The sequence below is a fragment of the Ailuropoda melanoleuca genome, chromosome 8, assembly GCF_002007445.2.
Source record: "Ailuropoda melanoleuca isolate Jingjing chromosome 8, ASM200744v2, whole genome shotgun sequence".
Classification (NCBI taxonomy): Eukaryota; Metazoa; Chordata; class Mammalia; order Carnivora; family Ursidae; genus Ailuropoda; species Ailuropoda melanoleuca.
This window is the reverse complement of record NC_048225.1, coordinates 117,857,596-117,876,537: the sequence shown is the minus strand read 5'-3', so window position 1 is coordinate 117,876,537 and position 18,942 is coordinate 117,857,596. Positions and strand designations below refer to the sequence as shown.

The window sequence follows — 18,942 nt, the reverse complement described above, 5'->3', positions numbered from 1 at the left end:
TTCTAGCCATTCTATCTTTGAGTGTCTCTCCCCACCTCAACCTCCTCAGGCGCTCTGTGCAAACACTGGGCTGCTTGAAATTGTCCTTTAGCTCATTTGATGCACTGCCCATCTTTTCTCAGCTGTTTTTTTCTGTTTCATTTTGGATAGTTTCTATCACTAGGCCTTCAAGTCCGTCTTTTCTTCTGCAGTGTCTCATCTAATTCCCTCCGGTGCGTTTTTCTTCTCAGAGGTTGTAGTTTTCATTTCAAGAAGTCAGAGTTGTGCTATTTCATACCGCTCATACCTCTACTTAGCATACTTAATCTTTTCTCCAGCTTTCTGAATATACAAAATAGAGTTATTGTAACTGTTTCAATGTCCTTGCCTACTAATTCTATCACCTCTGCCATTCCTGGTGTCAACTGGCTTTTTTCTCCTCGTTAAGGGTTGTATTTTCCCTCATATTTACATGCAGGAAAACTTCTGAATGGATGCTACTAGATATTGTTAATATTACCATGTTGGTGAGCCCATATTTTGTATTCCTATTAAAATTCTCAAACTTTGTTCTGGGACATAATTGAGTTACCCAATTATCCTTCTGAGTCATTAAGTTTTGTTACGCAGGACCTGGTCTCCACTACTGAGGCGAAACTTCTGTGTACTCTACCCCCTGACCGACGAATCATGAACTTTCACGAGGGCCGGCTGGAAAGGGCGTGACTTCCTATGGGGTTCGATCGTTCTAGCACTTCTGGGTGGCTCTTTTGCTGGCCTGTGCAGTTTTCTCACAGGCTTCATCTCTGCCGATCTTTGAGGTTCTTGTAAAGCTCTCTCCCTTCCAGGCTCTGGCTGTCTTGATCTCCCTGTTCTCTCAGCTCTGGCTCCTTGATGAGGGCGAACACCAGGTTCTAGTTGGGTTCCCCCTCCCTGTGCCACGGCCTGGAAACTCTCTCAAGGGAAATAGCTGGGTCGACCACAGGGTTCATTTCCTTTGTTTCCTCTCAGGGTTCACTGTCCTTCGTTGACTGACTGATAGCCAACGTCCCGAGAACATTTCATCAAAATGAAAACACTGCATGCATCTCTTGTTTCGTATATTTTGTCTATTTTTGTTCGAGGTGGCAGGGTGACTCTGGTACTTGTTATCCATGTTAGATCAAAGTGGAAGTCTTGAGATGCGAGCTGAAACCTGAGTCACACGCCAGGAAGCTCTCCCTGCCGCCTACTCATCCTTTTATAGAGCACGTCCCACTCCTGATAGCTTGTTGATCCATCCTTTGAAATGTCTCTCAAATACACTCCTTTCACCCTTTCTGATCCTGAAAAGATCTCTGATAAGATCTTCCTGGCTCTGGCGTTCCACCAGCCCACACATTTCTGGGTTTTTTTCTTTTTTCTTTTTTTTACTGCTGTTTCCCCAGAACATTAGCCCTCAAAGTTGCTTAATTAATGAACTGCTCTTCTTTTAGACACAACTTGCTCGTATTTCTTTGGCTTATAAAGCCTCTTGATTGTTCCCCTCTAACCACAAGTCAAGTCCAAGCTGAGGCTGCCGATCTGTGCTTTATATAACCTGCTCTTTGTCAACCTATGTGAACCCTACCACTCCCTAGAATAAGTGGCTTTTTAAAAAATTATTTTATTTTACTTATTTATTTAAGTAAACTCTACCCACAAGCAGGGCTTGAACTTGTGACCCCGAGATCAAGCCTCGCATGTCCCACTGACTGAGCCAGCCAGGAGCACCTCCCCGCACCCGCCACCAAGTGGTTCATTTTCAATATATGTTGTTACAGCCACTACTAGCTACAAGCCTTTTCTCACATGTTCCTTCCTAAAAGATCATTTCCATTCTGCCTTTTTTTTTTTTTAAAGATTTTATTTATTTATTCGATAGAGAGAGAGAGACAGCCAGCTAGAGAGGGAACACAAGCAGGGGGAGTGGGAGAGGAAGAAGCAGGCTCATAGCTGAGGAGCCTGATGTGGGGCTCGATCCCATAACGCTGGGATCACGCCCTGAGCCAAAGGCAGATGCTTAACCACTGTGCCACTCAGGCGCCCCTCCATTCTGCCTCTTATATTACATCCATCCTCAAAATCCTCAAAAGGTCTTTCTCCTATTTATGCAAAACTCACCTTTCCTTGAATTCCTATGGCAGCTACGGTCTGTGCTTACTCGAGCGCTCTCATTATTCCCATGTGGGTGTGCTTTTACGGTTTTGTGTGTCTTACATGTTGTCTTTCCAAAATGGACCAAAATCTCGGGAGAAGTAGGAACCACCTTTTACAATTCTTTCATAGGTCTTAGGACACAGTAGGTACTGCAACAGACTTAAAAACAAAGGCAGGGACCACTGTGACTAATGCGTTCTAATGGACTCACTTACAGTAAATTGGTGTCTCACTCATCACGTTATTTTTGGTGTCCACATTGTGAAATGATCCTCCTGGTGAAAATCACTCCACAAAAGGAGGCAGCCAGGCGCCCCAAGGTCTTTCAGGTTTTGAATCAAATCCTACCTTACACAACATTATTGGCTCAAGGTTCTGGAGTATATTTCATTATTTGTCAAATTTTTATTTATCAAATTACTGTATCCCAGTCTCTACAAAATAATTAATTTAATATTAGGGATGTTATTTCAAATAATATTTAAACAGAAACCAAGGAAACCCTGACATCGCATAGCCAGTGAATATAACTGGTATTTATTTATGCAAACATATTGTAAAATTCCTCTCAATCTTAAAAAAAAAAGTTATGTTGTCATATAAAATGGGAAAACCTGAAGTGAATATCAAGATTTCATTTTTAGTTCATAAAAAATATTTAAGTAAAATTCCTTGCCACAAATATATGAGTTAACCGAGTGAGAAAATGTAAAAAAACCCCAAAAAACAAAAAACAAAAACCCAACAAAACCAAACCAAAAAAACCCCCACTGGTTTCTACCTTGGAAAAGGCATGATGGCTATTTTTTAAAGTGTTTTGATGATAGGAATTCCTATAAAAAAGAGTCAAATTTTCTTGTCATAATGAACATTTTGAAAACCTACACAGCTTCACCCCCTGCCAACGAAATTTAGAACACCCGATATAAACCTATACAGAATACCTTTGTGCTAGAAAACAGGTAATTCACATTTTGATAAAGAGCAGAAGACAAGTGCTTTATTATGAGAACTGTTCAAGTAAAATTTCAGTGTGCACCAGTGGAAGTGAATAAAGATTTGCATCAATTTTTCTGAATGAACACTAGGTTAAAAAGGGGCTACACAGTTGTGGGTTTTTTTTTTTTCCCCAAACACCATCCTTTGCTAAGGCAAAAATACACTTCATTTTAGAACAGAACCGTTACAGAAGAAAGCTACGTCACAGTACAGTACAGAATGTAAAATTCACCCTCGTCTGGACGCCATTACGGAATGGCATGTCACCTACACGTAGAGCTTTCGGATGTAGGTTAGAATTACAGTATTTATCACAGCTTTATTCTCCTTTGAACTGCTAAAATTTGAATACACTTTTCCGTTCCTCAGGAGTGTGCAGATGGGGCCCATATATTGATATTACAGTAATTACAACATTAAATAACATTGCACAGTCAACCTCCAAGGCTAATTCAGTAAAAAAAAAAAAACAAGTATTAAAATGTACCTTTCCTAGTGGTTTTACATCGCATATATCACTAATTATGAAAGAAAAGGAGGCAAATGCCCAACTACAAAGCTGCACATTATAGGCCTAACGATGTGGAATAAATACAAGAAATCTGGCAAAATATTAAAAACGAACAGGTTACATGGGAATAAACTCAACGACCACGTAAGCATAGATCAATAATACACTGTTATAAATAGTAGGTTTTGCTCAAAAAGTCTCCTAAGTACTCACAGATATTACCGAGTCGGGGGTGGATGAAGGGGATGGGAGGGGGAATCGGTCAATGTTCCCAATGCCAGTTAGTTCCTGAGGTGGCATTATTTCTTAACTGATGCATTGATCAACACTGTAAAGATGAGTTTGTGCTATGAGACAGTCCCAATCTTATTCTATTTCCGCAATTACATTGCGGTTTTCAGAAGGCAGCAAACCTAAGTTGACAGTTTACATTTATAATAGCCAGATGAAGTATTGATTCTTTTTAATTTTGCTGCTACATTTAGCAGTGGGCCAGGGAACACTTTAAAGTTTAAAAGAAATTTGATACAGGTTTAACTTCTTCCCCAGTACTTCTCAGCTAGCTCAAGGCAAAGCTATTGTTATTTTCACGTAGTTTATTTTAAAAACTCTAAGTGCCAACACTGTAAACATTTTGTATTTTCTCAACTAAACCTTGTCTGAGAACAAGGAGAAGAGCAAAGAGAAGCAGGAATAATTCTGTGTATAGTAAAGCTGATCTATTTATCAGCATCTGGTTTAAATTTAAATATGATTTAAAAATAATTTTTAAAAGTCCATGCTACAATTTTAAAGACTATTTCTGTGCACTTTTAATTCTGGACACAACTTTCAAAATTGCATGATGGAGGTAAGAATTTAAAAAACCCATCAGAATGTAAATAACAGGGAAGAACATCTCCAACTGAAAACGTCAAACATACACTTATGTGCAGAAATCTAGACAACTATACAAGTTTTTTAAGCAATCATCTGTTTTATTATACAACTCTATGAACAGAAAATGAACAGAAATACACAATATACTTACCTGTACATGTGGACCTACTTTTTCAGCTACGGATATTTATTATACTTCATACGGACTTCAATTGTACAGTTCATAACTATGTATATCCTTATTGCATTAAGGGCAAATTCTACATGGGGAGATTCACAGGCCAACCACATTAGGCATTATCAATACATTCAAAAACTGTACCTCATATGTGAATGTATCTTCCCTGATCCTGAAATTTGAGTTTCTTTACAGCTTAAGCTCATTTGCTATTTTAGATGCAATGTTCTTAAAGGCAATAGATGTGCCAGATATTCGCTTGAAGCGGACCCCATTCAGCGACAGCCGCGGCAACTTGCAGACTTCCATCTCCCACTGCACGAGGCTGTCCTGTCTAGCATCTCCGTGGACACAGAAAAGCAAAAACCTCTCTTTTTGTTCATAATCACAGTTATTTGCATCTAGCACTTTCCGGATTTCTCTCATCATGTCATTGGGGTCCATTGAGCTAGTGGTCTTCATACTCCACGTGAACCGCAAAGAACGGGGCTTAGAATCTTTACCCTCTTCCTTGTCTCTTTCCTTTGGTTCCCCTGATGTACTTCTACAAGGAGAGGGCAAAGGGAGAGAAATGGAAACAAAAATTCCATTCAGCAAAGAAATCAAAGCACGCATGAAATCTAAGCAGTCATCGCTCAGTCTAACGAAACCACCCACTTTACAGACTACCTTCAGGTAGATACAAACGTTCGCGTCATCCTGCTGTCCCCAAAACAGACCCCGGGACGCCACCTGCCTTGGCTTTGCTTGTGGGAAACAAGTTTAGAGCTGAAAGTGAAGAGCTTAACACTTTGTCCGTTCCTTCCATATTTCTCTGTTTAAGCTGCAAAAGCAGAGTCTCCATTTTCTGTACATTTACACAAACGGAAACCGCTAGCATTCCACTTACAAATACGTGTTTTTAAAGATATAAATTTCTTTTTGTTCTACCTTTTTTGGGTAGGAAAAGGACTGGGGACAAGGTTAGTAGTAATGGCTACAGAGGGATTATTTCCACCGGATCATGTTGACAAAGGATGTTGTATTGCAAGGAGGTAAAGGCATCAGGTCGTACCACACGTGGAAGTGTAGACATCACGGGGTTTCAACACTTTGCTAAAGACATCCTTAACGTAGTCTGTGAGGCTCCATGTGACCCACGCTCTCATTCCCTCCAACCCCTCGGCTCGTACTACCTTCCTCCCTGCTCCCTCGTCTCAAGACACACTGGCCTCCACGCTGTTCCTGGAACACAATGGGTGTGTTCTTGCCTTCAGGTTTTTCCCTCAGGGAGCTGCAGGGCTAATTCCCTACTTTTAGATCTCTGCTCACCTTCTGCCTGCGGTCTACCCTGACCATCCTCGGGCACCCCCAGCTCCTCCCCTGGCATGGCCAACCCTCCCTAGTTTTTCCTCTAGACCCTCCTCTGGTTTTTTCCTCTATGGCACTTGCTACATTCTAATATACTGTTTTTTTCCCCCCCAATATAACATTTAATTCATTTATGTATTATGGTTATTATGACTCTACCACAGACTGTAAACTCCAGGGGAGCAAGGAGTTTTGTCTGTTTTGCTCGCTGGTCTATCTCAGGCCTCTAGAACTGTGCTGGGAACATGGGAGCTGACGGACACGTTTGTTAAGTGAATCAGCCTTACTGAATTGTCCTTATTGTAGGTCTCCCATAAATAATATAGAACCAGAAAACCTATTTCAAATAATCACAGAAAGGTAAAATAGATTATTTATGATTCAGAAGACCCTGTAATTAAATTTGTGGAGCAATTTTCCAAATAGAGATGTTGCAATTTTAACTTGTTAATCTAGCTTACTTATATGTGATTTAAAGAAAAAATGGTATACTTTGAAAAGAGCCAATAACCTGATACATAAACATTTTGCATTCATATATACACTTTATATCATCATATAATACATATTCACACATGTATTTGTATATATGAATTTTTATGTATACATTTATATATACGTTTTCCTCCTCATTCCCAGGTACCTGGGCCCAAAGCTCTGCAAACTATGCAAGTTTGAGAAAATCAGGAAAGGAAGAAGTAGAGAAAATAAATTTCTAAAGACTATCAGGTAAATATGGACAGTGTTTACTTCACTGTCCTCTCTATCGTTTCCTTTTTGCTCACGGACTCTAAGCCACTGCATCACAGGCTTCCCGGAGCAGCAGATCTCGTGGGAATCATTTATCAGAACCACATGTACAACTCCGGTTACGGGATCAGCACGCCAGGGCTGAAAGGGACCCAAGAGAACACGTGACTGAACCCTCATTTTAAAAACAGAACTGATGGCGAGGAAACTTAAATTACTTTTTCTAAGGTCATAGTGCTAATGAGCTGAAAAGCAAAGACCAGGAATCAGGTTTGCTTCCATTCCACCAAGGTCACCTGGTGGCCTTGAGACAAGAGGCACATATAAGATGTTTTTCTATGTGTATCTCAAAGGCATCACCACTGGTGACATTAACTGGAGAAAGTTCCTGAAAATGCTAATACTAATTATAACAGCGAACATTTATTGGGCACTTACTAGCTGCCAGGAGCTGTTCCGAGCGCCTAACAGGCACTATTTACTCCTTTACGCTAATGACTCCAGAGTTAGAGCAACTTCCTAAGGTTAGGCAGCTAGGCAAGTCGTAGGGCACGGCTCAAACCCTCGGGGTCTGGCTCCAAAGCCCCAGCTTTTCACCATCGTGCCCGGCCACACCTCTGACATGATAGGACCTCCCGCTCCTTACTGTCCCTTCGGTTGCAGGATGGATACTCTTCACCTGGCTGTTGTGGGAACTGAATGACCAGCTAGTTATAGGCAGTAGGCATTCAATACATTTGTTGAAAAACAAAAAGCAAAAAAAAAAAATAGAAAAAAAAAAAGAAAAAAAGAAAACAAAACCCCAACAACCAAACAAAAGGGACACGCAGCCCCATGCAAAGGACAGAGTGCAGACAGGTAAGCTGCAGTGAGCAGTGGCCACCGGTGGCACTCACTCTACTATTACGGGTCGCAGAGGGAAATGCAGTGGAAAGGCAGGATGACACACAAGAGGCTCTAAAGTGACGACTAAGTGAGGGGGGAGGCTAAAAACAAACATCCTTCATGTTTATTCCACAGGCAGAAGGAAAGTTACAGATATTTGTCCTGCCTCCCCTCCCTCTGGGTGCCTACCGTGGTGACTCGGGCACCTAACTCAATAAAGAAACATTTCAACTACTGTGACCAAATAAATACAGCACAGCTTGCAAAAAAAGATCACCTAGGAACGCTTAATAAAGTATTTCTGAAGCTCCTTATGTTTTATATTTTAATTAATTTTAAGAGGTAGAAATTAAATTGGGGCTTGTGCTCAGCTGGTCAAAAATCGTTCTTGAATGAAGCTGGGGCACCTGTCCTGCTGAGGAGCTGCTTGTCCAGGTTCTGTGATTTATATGGGATCCTTTCATGCTGGCGTACACTCCACGTAATTTAATGCCTTCCTTTCTTCAACTTCCCGTTTGTTAGTATGAACACAAGTACTAACGTGTCATTAAGGTGGTCCCCTGACCAGCTGCATCAGCACCTCACCCCCCCACATCACAAACCCTGGTGGTGGGGCCCCCCACCTGACTCTGACTGGGCTTGCGTGGGAGACCCACTGTCAGGAGGAATCCACAACCACGACCAAACGCCAAAAAACAAGTAAGGCAGGGCAAGGTCTTATAAAATGTGGTCCTTTAACTGAACACTCACCTGAAATATATTACTAATATCAAACCTTCCTACATACTTGGTCCCCTCCGTGTTCTGTGAGCTGAATAATTCTAGTTACATCATTTTAGGGAGAGAAGGATCAATACATTTTAATCCACTGATTCTTCCGCGAGGACATATTTTATAGGACACGAAAGCTACTTCTCTACAAAGCATACAAGTCAAAATAATGTTTAGAAAACCCAAACTTCAAGTTAATTAACTTAAACTTCATGAAATGCTAGGCAACATTAAGAAAACCCATCCCGATATAAAAACGTAAAACACACATACTCTCTAGTCATTAGCTCTGCTCAGACTTATGAGGTCCTGAAAGACCTCCGAGAGCGCGTTTGCACACACAGGGCCTAGCAGCGAAGGGTTAATAGTGACTCCTCACCTCGAGGTGTCGGCTCTGCCACTGGCTTCGCCTTCGCTTGGATCCCTCAAAACAAAGTGAAGGTTGAGATTTAATGATAAGAGTGAAAAATATATCAAGAAAACCTATATCTAAAATGAGGTTAAAGTTAACGTGTTAAGCAAACTTCTAGCATGACACTTTTCTGTTACTAGTCGGTCTGACACTGCTTCGCACGTTTTCACTGTAACCAGCGTAACTGTCATGTTATTGAGCGTCTACTGGGTATTGTCAGAGAGGAGAGGCTAGGTTGACGGTTTAGGAATTTTTTTTTTTTTTTTTTTTTACAGATCTTCCAATTCCAGTCACAATTTTAAAGTCAGAATTTATCTTTTGGTTAAGTTCAATCTACAGTTAAAACTATTTAATAATTTTCAGCAGCAAGATCCAACTTTATATTTGTCATTAAATGTAATTCTAGTAGTCGCTCAATTTAGAAAATATGTAAGTTAACCTTGTCATTAGAAATAAAGTTCAACATATATAAGTGTTTCTAAAAATAAGTGATTTTTAAATAAGCAATTAACTTCAGAGAATGTTACACTCACGATTCATGCACATGATAAAACGTTACAGCAAACCAACAGCCTATCCAAGCAGGTGAATCTAAAGACATGAAATCAATCTTAAGCAGAAACATTGATCTTACCTGGATATCCACCTGTGAAATAAAACTAGGAAAACTCTACTAATTGTCCTTCTGTTGAACGTCATTAATATTGTTTAAGTCTACCAAAATTTTAACTACTTTGTCATTTTCAAACGTAATTAAATATTGACACAGGACCATCAAGTTATGCACCAGTGTAAATGCATTAAGAGATGGCACGTGAGAGCAAAATACTATGATATCGCTGGGAAAAAATAACCAACTCAAACCAGAAGTTAATGTTTTCTTAATGTTTTAACCACTCCAGAAACATGTTATTTATGTAAAGTGAACGCAATAGGAATAAAATCAGGGTCACTTTCCTCATCCCCGCATCCCTACACTGACTGAGCTCTACAACTTGAATGGAGGTTAGAAACAGGAACGCCTCGTACATCTTAGGGTCTTTAACTACAGGCCTTTCTTGACAAACATGTTGCGTAAAAACCGTTTTCCTCTCTGAATCAAAAAGGACAAATAAGATTCATTCTTACATTCAAATGGGGTTTCTTAAATTTCTAAGAACTGATATTTTCCTTGGGAAGTGTAGTGATTCTGTGTTATCTACACAAATCTATCCTTAGGAGAGCACACGGACATAAATAAGACACGGAAATGTACATCGTCAGTCACGGGCAGCTGCGCTGATGTCCCGGAGGGCAGCCCATCAACGGGAAAGAAGGGCAGTACTGCTGTTGCTTCAATAAAAAGGGGCGTGCGTCTCACGGGGCTTTTCTGTCCTATTTCTGTTTTGCCTTCTAAGTCGCTGTTAGCAGACACCTATTCCGCAGTTGCTGAACTCTAAGCATTAGGAATGAAACGCGCCTGAGGCCCTACTTCTCCGGCTCTCACTGGTGAAATAGCCACTGACTGACTCGTCACGTCATTCCCACCCCGTTCCTGCCTTCTGGACGCCGACAAAAACACCGACTTGAAGAACATCTGCTCCCTGGTAATGGTTTCAAATAGGCCAGCCGCCACGGAGGGAGGCGGCTGGGGAGACAGAAAGCCTGCTGGCCGTCACAGCACATGCAGGGTAGCAGGGCTCCCCGACACTTAACACTCAAAAAACTAAAACAAAAAACGATCAAATATCTTATACACAGCAATATATACTCAATTGAACAAATCTGGTTATTCCCTAATAAGAGAGAGCTATGGTTAAAAAATCATAAGTTCTGATACAATCTCCAGTTTATACAGAAGTTCTACAGAACTATCCAAAGCAAATGGTTCTCAATGCTATTTAAAAGTTTTTTTTTTTTTAAAAAGGCTTTTGAAATAGTATGTCTACACCCTCCCTTGATAGAGAACTCTAGTGTAAATCACTTTCCTAATTGGAAAGTTCTTTCCTAAGACCAGAAAACAACTCTCTCACCTGGTCATTTCAGCATACAGCCTTTTTACTGGCCAAGGAGAACTTATTAACTGGCTTCCTCTTTGTAAAAATGGTTTTCTAGTACATGAATAACTCCAAATTATTTTTTATCCGTCTCTTCTTGAAGTTTAACAATCCAAATTCCTTCACTTTTCCCCCTATAACCTCCTCTCTTTTCCTCTTTTCAGGCATTTAATGGCACATCAACTCAGTTGGTTCTAAATGGGGTGTTGGGGGCTCCTGCCCTGGAGCATTCCGGGGGCCGCATTGGTCACTCAGGGTGCCCGTGTGGGGGGTTCCATTTCTTCAGGTGTTAGGCACGGTGAAGTGAGGAAGGTAAAGAAGAAAGAGAAAGGCAGGGCTTAAAGCCACGATGGGCTTAAGAAGAGACAAGTGGGAAGGACGGACAATCTGGGAACTGAGGTGAGAATAATAAATGATAAAGCTGGAATAGCTCCTGAACATCGAGAAATTCTCCAGGTTCTCTCCAAGCCTCCTGAACTTACGGGAAGATCTACCACACTTCCAGTCTGCCGGCCGCTAAGAATGCAACACGTTATTCCTGGTACAGAAGCCAACCCTTTGCTTGTCTTCCTGCATTAAGTCGTTTGTGGTGTCCCATACAACCCCCTTGCCAACTACACAAGGCCACATGAGGGAATACTGTGTGCACGGCAGTGAGCACACACATATTCGTAAAGCCAAAGCTGTTCACGTGGTGACAAGTGACCTCAGAGGAGAACTGAGAACTTTTTCTCTTCTCTAACCAAACCCAGAATTAAAATGTCAAAAATTAAAAGACAAAAAAATGCTACCAAACTGCTGACAAAGTATAGCAAACAACCTCCACTCTGCCCTCTTCTTCCCCAGCTGCCACCCGAAACTCTCTATGAAGTGACACGGTTCAGAAGGTGATAAAAGCCTCGGGGAACTTTAGAAATGTTCATGTTGGCTCCCCTCGGAGGCCAGCTCGGAACAGCCTTAAGCCCCAGAGTACCTTCTGCTTCAGGGCCCGCTTCCTTCGCAGCACTTACCAGGATTTATTACAACCTTATTTGTTTACTTTTAAGATTTGTCTTCCACACTATTCAACCCTTCATTCCATCAATGTGTGAATGTCATGTGAGGCGTCATGGCAGGCACTCAATATTCAACAGAAGATTTAGCAGAGAGCAAACAGGTAAAGCAGGGTGGGGGGGTCTTTCAGGTAGTGTTAGGTGCTGTGGAGAAGAACAAAGCAGGGACAGGGCGTGCTGGAAGAGGCTGTGATTTTAAAGAAGGGATGGAGGAAGAGGTGCACCAGCAAAGACCTGAAGGAGGCGAGGAGGCAGCCAGCCATGCGGGAGTGGGGGAAGGGGGGTTCCAGGCACAAGGAACAGCAAGCACAAAACCCTGCACGGTGGGCCTGGTGTGTGCGAGGACATGCGGCTGCCCCATGTGGCTGGTGTGTGACCAGCAAGGGGCAGGGGAGAGAAAGATGAGGTCAGAGCAGAAATGCGCAACCAGACGACATTGCGCCTGGGAGGCCAATGTGTGGGCTTTCAATTGTATTCTGAGCGGGATAAAAGCAAGCTGAGGGCTTTCAAACAGGGACAGACACTGCTGAGCACAGAAGAGGACAAGCAAGGAAGTGAGGAGACCTGTTAGCAGGTGGAAGACGAGCAGTGGGTTCGGTGACAGAAGAAGCTATGTCCGGGAGATGGTGGGAAGGCAGAGCCGATGCCACAGGCCAGCAGACCTGGCGTTTGGTCTGAGAACTAGAAGGAAGGTGTCGCCATTACCTAATACGGTGAACAATGAGGGAGGACTGGTGTGGGGAGGAGGGTAGGAAGCTGGATTTTGGACACGGTCTGTCTGGGAGTCTAACACACAGCTGTGTGGAGAGGTTGAGTAGACAACTGGCTATGTGAGTCTCTAGTTCAGAGGTGAGATCTGTGCTAAAGACATAAATTTGGGAGCTGTTAACGTAAAATGAATGTAAGGTCATCGGGCTGAATGAGATCACAAGAGAGTGAGGACAGCCAGGGAAGAGAACATGTCCAAAGCCCGAGCCCTGGGGCAGTCTGATACTTAGAGGTCAGGGGGAAAGGCAAGGGAACCTGAAAAGAACCAAAAATGGCCTGAGATGGAATAGTTCCTTTGAAAGGTAGGAGGAAGATCAAATGTTTCAATGGTGTGCCATGCTGCACGGTAAGTGCTCCTCGGAAGGGGGCTCCCTCAGTGTCCCTCACGGCAGGACCGACGGCACCAGCACGCGCCCAGCAAGCAGCAGGTCCTGAGATTTGTTACGTGACTCTACAGCCATCCCCCATCCCAGTCTCCCAACAGACCTTCTCCATGCCACTTTCTTTTTTTTTTTTTTTTTTTTTAAAGATTTTATTTATTTATGGTGACAGAGAGAGACAGCCAGTGAGAGAGAGAACACAAGCAGGGGGAGTGGGAGAAGAAGAAGCAGGCTCCTAGTGGAGGAGCCTGATGTGGGGCTCGATCCCATAACGCCGGGATCACACCCTGAGCTGAAGGCAGACGCTTAACCGCTGTGCCACCCAGGTGCCCTCCATGCCACTTTCTTGCTCTGACATTGTCCTGACATCCTGTCCAGGGCTCTTTACTATGTTGCCTCTAGAATCTATGTTTTCATTGCAAAGTAAACAGAAATATGTTACACACTGCTTAATGTATAATTAGTAATCGAGCTTTTAAACTCAGAACTGGGGGCGCCAGTCATTAAGCGTCTGCCTTTGGCTCAGAGCGTGATCCTGGCGTTATGGGATCGAGCCCCACATCAGGCTCCTCTGCTATGAGCCTGCTTCTTCCTCTCCCACTCCCCCTGCTTGTGTTCCCTCTCTCGCTGGCTGTCTCTATCTCTGTCGAATAAATAAATAAAATCTTTAAAAAAAAAAAAAAACCAAAAAACTCAAAACCATTTTCCTTCACTTCAAAATTAATCCTGGCTTAACTATGATTAATTAATAGCTACTTTTTAAAAGGGCTTTGAATAGTCAGCCAAATTCCACCTAGCAGAAACTACTGCTGATCTAACCAGGACCCTGCCGACAGTCAGTCAGCTTAACTGTCGAGCTGACTCTGTGGTGAGCTTCCGGCTCTTTCTCTCTTCAGGTGTCACGCTGCATGGTCGCTGCCCAGATGGTACAACATCACCATCGATATGGTTAGAAACTGATGTTGCACTTGAGTATTTAAAGTTTTAAATTTGCCTGTGTGATGCTGAGGAAACTGGTCCATGAATAGCTCCAAGGAAAGGCAAGAGACTAAAGCTGCCGCTTCTCTTTTCTGCATCCACTCTGAAATCCTAGGGACACTAAACACCTGGACAATTAAGTATTTACTTAATGTTTTTTTTAAAGCACGTGTAATAATTTCCTCCCTACAATTTCTTACCTGCTCAAACAAGTCTAGGTGAGGAGCGCTCCCCGCCCGCCCCCAGGACAGCCGGGCCTTCCTCTGGCCCCGCCTCATGCTGCCTCGCTCCTTCTGCAGCACGCGTTCCGCGTTCTACCACGGCCAGCGGCTGGCCCGTCCGCCCTACCGGGACTGCAGCAGTCGGAGTGCACAGATGCGGTCTTACTCATCCGTGTCCTGCCTGGCACCGGGCTCTGCACATATGGCATTTTGCAGGCTTTGAGGAGGACCTGAGAATGGACAGCCGCCTGCACTGGGTTCGGCAACTTCCCATCAATGTTTAAGCTCACTTTTGAGAAAGAGCACCATTCTATGTGATTAAAAGTTCACTTGTATTCATTTCGTGTTTGCTGTGTTTTGATGTGAAGCTTCTATGATGTTAAATTATGTAAGTAACTTATATGACTCCAGTACGGAGGCTTGTCACGAGCAAGAAAAAAAAGGGTGAACTATATATTATTAGTGAGCATTTTAAAAGTATTCCTAAAAAATATTATTTAAAGGACAAATGGAAACTCATTATTTCCTTTTTTATTTTTTCTAAATCAAGGCTTTTGAGTAGGGAATAATCTGTTAAAACACATTTTTTTGGTCAAGTTTTGCTCTTTCCACTCTATTTTACAGAATTTAACAACTCTTATCTTGCCCATTTTCCTCTCTCTTAGGGAAAAATACTCCATGTCCTCCTTGATTTTCTTCTTCAAACTTCCGTAAAATGACATGAAACCATTTTGGAAAATCACCGCAAAGATAAAAACCACCGTACGTTGGTACTGACCTGCGAACGAATTTGGATGTTATTTTGCTTATTATACCCGTTGACGTTCCCCTCCTGGCATGTGCGAAGGCGCCCGTTTCGTGGGAAGGGGATGCGGGGGGCCCGTTGTAGGCGGCGCTGCGGCGCTCCCGGAGCTGCTCCCCGTGGAAAGTGCTGCGGCTGGAGCTCCCCCGGGGGAAGCGGGTGCGGTCAGGGGTGGCGGTGCTAATACTGTGAGCAGACGGGGAGGCAGCAGGCACTCTCTGCGTCGCGCTGCAGGGACAAATTCAGACGCGTGATTCAGAACAATGGCAGAGAAAGCTTCCGCTCATTCGAAACACTACCCAAACAAAACAACACAAAACAAAAAATAAAAACTACCAAAAACTTGCCAGGGCTACCTTTCCTAGGCCCTACTTGACCTGCCCCCACTCGAGATGCATGGGGGTAACCAACCGTATGTAGGGTATCACTGTATGGAGAGGGATAACATTTCAGTTCGAAACGAAATGCCTTCTACAGAAATACAGTTATTAAAAATTAAGAAGTTATTGAAACAGGGATACAAACACTCTTCAGAATCAGGAATGCCAAACCGGAGGTGCTGCGCTTATATTTTTTACTATTCTCTTAATTTAAACCATTCGGCATGAGGGACATGAATGCTGTTACTCATCAAAAAGCATCTGAATGGAATCACGTCGCGTTTACACAGCGCAGGCCTCGTGGACGCACGATGCTCCGTGACATCACTGACGTAACAAGCCTTTAACTAACCGTGCTCCTGAATTTGAGAAATCCTAACAGATACTGGGGCACATCCTTTCAAACCTAAAAGGGTTCTTTGAGATCATCTGTTTCCCTGATAGAGAAACGAAAAGGCCAATTTCATTAAAAAAAAAAAAAAAAAAAAGTAACTGCAGCAGCCAGGGTTACCCAGAGGTCTCCATTCCCAATCTCATGTATTTTTGTTTTTACACCGTAAAAAATTCGATTTACCTGAATGACAAATTGGACAGCAATCCTTTATGGATGGATTTAAAACAAAATCCTTAAAGAAAATTCCTCTAGAAAATGATTTAAATCACACGCAACATTTTTGAAAACAGGTAGGGTGTGGCGTGTGTATGTTACAATTCGACTTTCCCCTCTGCTACAAACTGAATCTTCTCAGGAAGCGCTTGATGTGATGGTGCTTATCACGTATTTTTATATGGTGCTACGTTCTTAAATGAAATGCACCCAGCACGTTACCCGGGCCGGTAAGCTTCAGAGCCGTCTTTAATGGTTGGCAGTGTAACTTTAATAGGATGGCCAGAAGTGGACATGGACTTCTGGTGGCGGGGTCGTGCTGAAGGGACAGCGGAAGCCACAGCAGAGCCTGCAGAAGATATGCTACTTGCGGACATCTCCGTAAGGCTTTCGACAGAGAACAGTTGAGAAGACCATAGAAATGTAAAAGAGAAAAGAAATTGCAGTTTACTAAAATTTAAGAAAATGATTTTTAAAAATCTCAGTTGACTACACCTTTCATGACTGAGACACGTAGAAGAAATCAACATTCGTGGCATTATTAGTGACTAACAAACCAGTATTCTTGCCAAAAAATGTACAGACTGAATTTACCACCACCTTCCACGGAAAAGATCCTGTACACGTTTGCTCTATAAAATGTGAACCTGAGAAGGTATGAAATTACTTCTATGATCGGAGACCTTTTTCACTTTCTAAAAGTCACAGTTTAGTGTAATGTGTTGCTGTGGTTTATTGTCCCTTATACAATAAGAATTCATAATTACAACAAAAATACTGTCTCTGGAAACATCCTCAAAACACTTCCAGCTCGTATTATTAATCAATAGGTTAACAGCTGTAGGTTAAAGGAGCTGCAGATCAAGACTTGGTATAGGAAAAGTAATAAAGTCAGAAATCAATCCCCAAGTCCTTTTCTAGCCTAAAGGATCTTATATCCGAAGAAGACACATTTCCCTTTGTAGCCTTATAATAACACTTACTGTATGTCTATTAACTGGGAGGAAACAAATGTTAAGCACAGTCTGTCCAGTCCACTGACATGAAGAAGGATGGAGCTAAGAACAGAATTTTATGACAACAGGCTCCCTGCCCTTTTGTACTATCTGGATGAAGAGCCGTTACAACTCATGATGAAAAGCAACTAATTTTTTAAAATAATAAAAATAATATGATTTGCCATTATTTAAAAGAAAACATGTTGAGAATTCCATGGTTTTCAGTGATCAGTTAAGATGGCCACATTTCTTTAGAGGAAGGAAAATAAAACCTTCATGGTTTGGATACAATAACGGCTTGATGGGAGGGGGAAGGGTAAGAAGTGAAGGCTAAAAAAAAAAAGTAAAGCAAAAGATAAAAAGGAGGCAGCAGGTATATAGTAAGACTCAAATTAAGATCAGATTAGGAAGGTATAATCTGCTTTGTTTGTTACAGGGAAATATTTACTATCAGATTTTATGCAGCAATTCTCGGGTTAAGAGATTTACCTCCTGTTTTCCCAAAGTACGCTCCCATCCTTCCATTCTGGTACAAAAGGGGAGATGCCTTAGTAAGAGTGGTTGTTGCAACTGTACCCTCCAGTAGTCCCTTTGCTCTTGACCCAGCAGCTACAGGTGTTTTAGCAAGAGCAGTAATGCATGGTGACAACGAAGGGGGCACCACATGGCACGGTGACAGTTACCTGCTGTCTTTTCCATTCTGCAATGCCGCGTACCGATCTGTAGTCCTTTCACAGACGTATGTGTTCCTTCTTGCCATGCTACCTCCAGGATATACATTGCTCTTTAAGAAGGAAAAAAAAAAATCCATCTGAAAATTCTAACCATAGTCATGGGAAGTCAAAGAAATGAATTTAAGCTGCAAAGGAATTCGAAAAAAAAAATCTACGGTACAATTTTCCTTTATCAGAACCTTACAGGAACAGGCTCAATCTCACACCTCTCTCTCTCAGTTAGATGGCAGGAGTGACAGGCAAAGCGTGACAAGCTCATGACAGTTTAGCTTGTTGTCCTGCAGCAGCAAACAGTTGTTTGGAAGCAACAAGAAAGCTGGGTTTTTATTCTCTCCTCTGTAAGGCGCTAGGGAGAAGGGTGGGGGAGTGGGACAGGCAGCTCTATGGGACCAGGAACAGGGGACAACTCCACAAGAAATATGACCACAGACCGGAAACCTGCGGCAGTGACAGTGGTGGCCCCCGCAAGCCTGCAGGCTGCCAGTCCTCCCCTGCTCAGGGAACCCCCAGAGCCCACGGTAACTTTAAGGAGATGAAGTCTCCCGGGTCAAAGGCATGCCCTGCCGCGGCCACCCACAGAGGGCGTGCAGTGCCCCAGAATATGCCCTCACTGCGGGTCTTAGCCAGGAGGCGAGCCAAGGCTGAGCAGCTCTGGCGCAAAGAGAATAAGCAAAGAGGAACAGCATCTCCTTATCACGCACACAACCACTGATCTGTAACCCCTGTCGTCGTGCCTGCCGAAGTCCTGACCAGTTACTAGTACTAAACTATACAGGAATGATTTCCAAAAGGGATACATGCTCTTCTGTTTGATCCTTACTCCAATAGAAAAAAAAATTCCCTACTCCTGGCTAATCTGGCTTTCCCTGTTCTCTAAAATACATAACTAGCTTAAAATTTGTTTAATCATAACAGTTAGAAAGTTAATAGATATATGTCTCAACTAAGTTTGGAGAGGTTTTGAAAAAGCCTCATATCAACAAAATTATTTAAGTGCAGATTTCAAACTTTTCAATGGCACAGATTCCTGGGTGGAAGGAATTTTTCACCATTTACATAAAGAACACAAAATAAAAACTATAAAAGTATGTAGC

The 18,942-nt window shown here is 42.5% G+C and overlaps 1 protein-coding gene across 3 annotated transcripts in view; it reads right to left on the bottom strand.

Moving 5' to 3' along the window:
• Positions 1-3,129: 3,129 nt before the first annotated feature.
• MARK1 (microtubule affinity regulating kinase 1) overlaps positions 3,130-18,942 on the bottom strand; it is a 95,688-nt gene continuing 79,875 nt past the window's right edge. The window contains exons 14-18 of one of the 3 annotated variants that reach the window (XM_034667205.1): positions 17,798-17,898; positions 16,339-16,503; positions 15,106-15,357; positions 8,860-8,904; positions 3,130-5,268 (exon numbers count right to left, since the gene is read on the bottom strand). In XM_034667205.1, the coding sequence (XP_034523096.1) occupies positions 4,914-5,268; positions 8,860-8,904; positions 15,106-15,357; positions 16,339-16,503; positions 17,798-17,898 (918 nt within the window). In that variant the 3' untranslated portion in view covers positions 3,130-4,913. The remainder of the gene's footprint in view (positions 5,269-8,859; positions 8,905-15,105; positions 15,358-16,338; positions 16,504-17,797; positions 17,899-18,942) is intronic. The other 2 variants (XM_034667207.1, XM_034667206.1) reach the window with 2 other exon arrangements.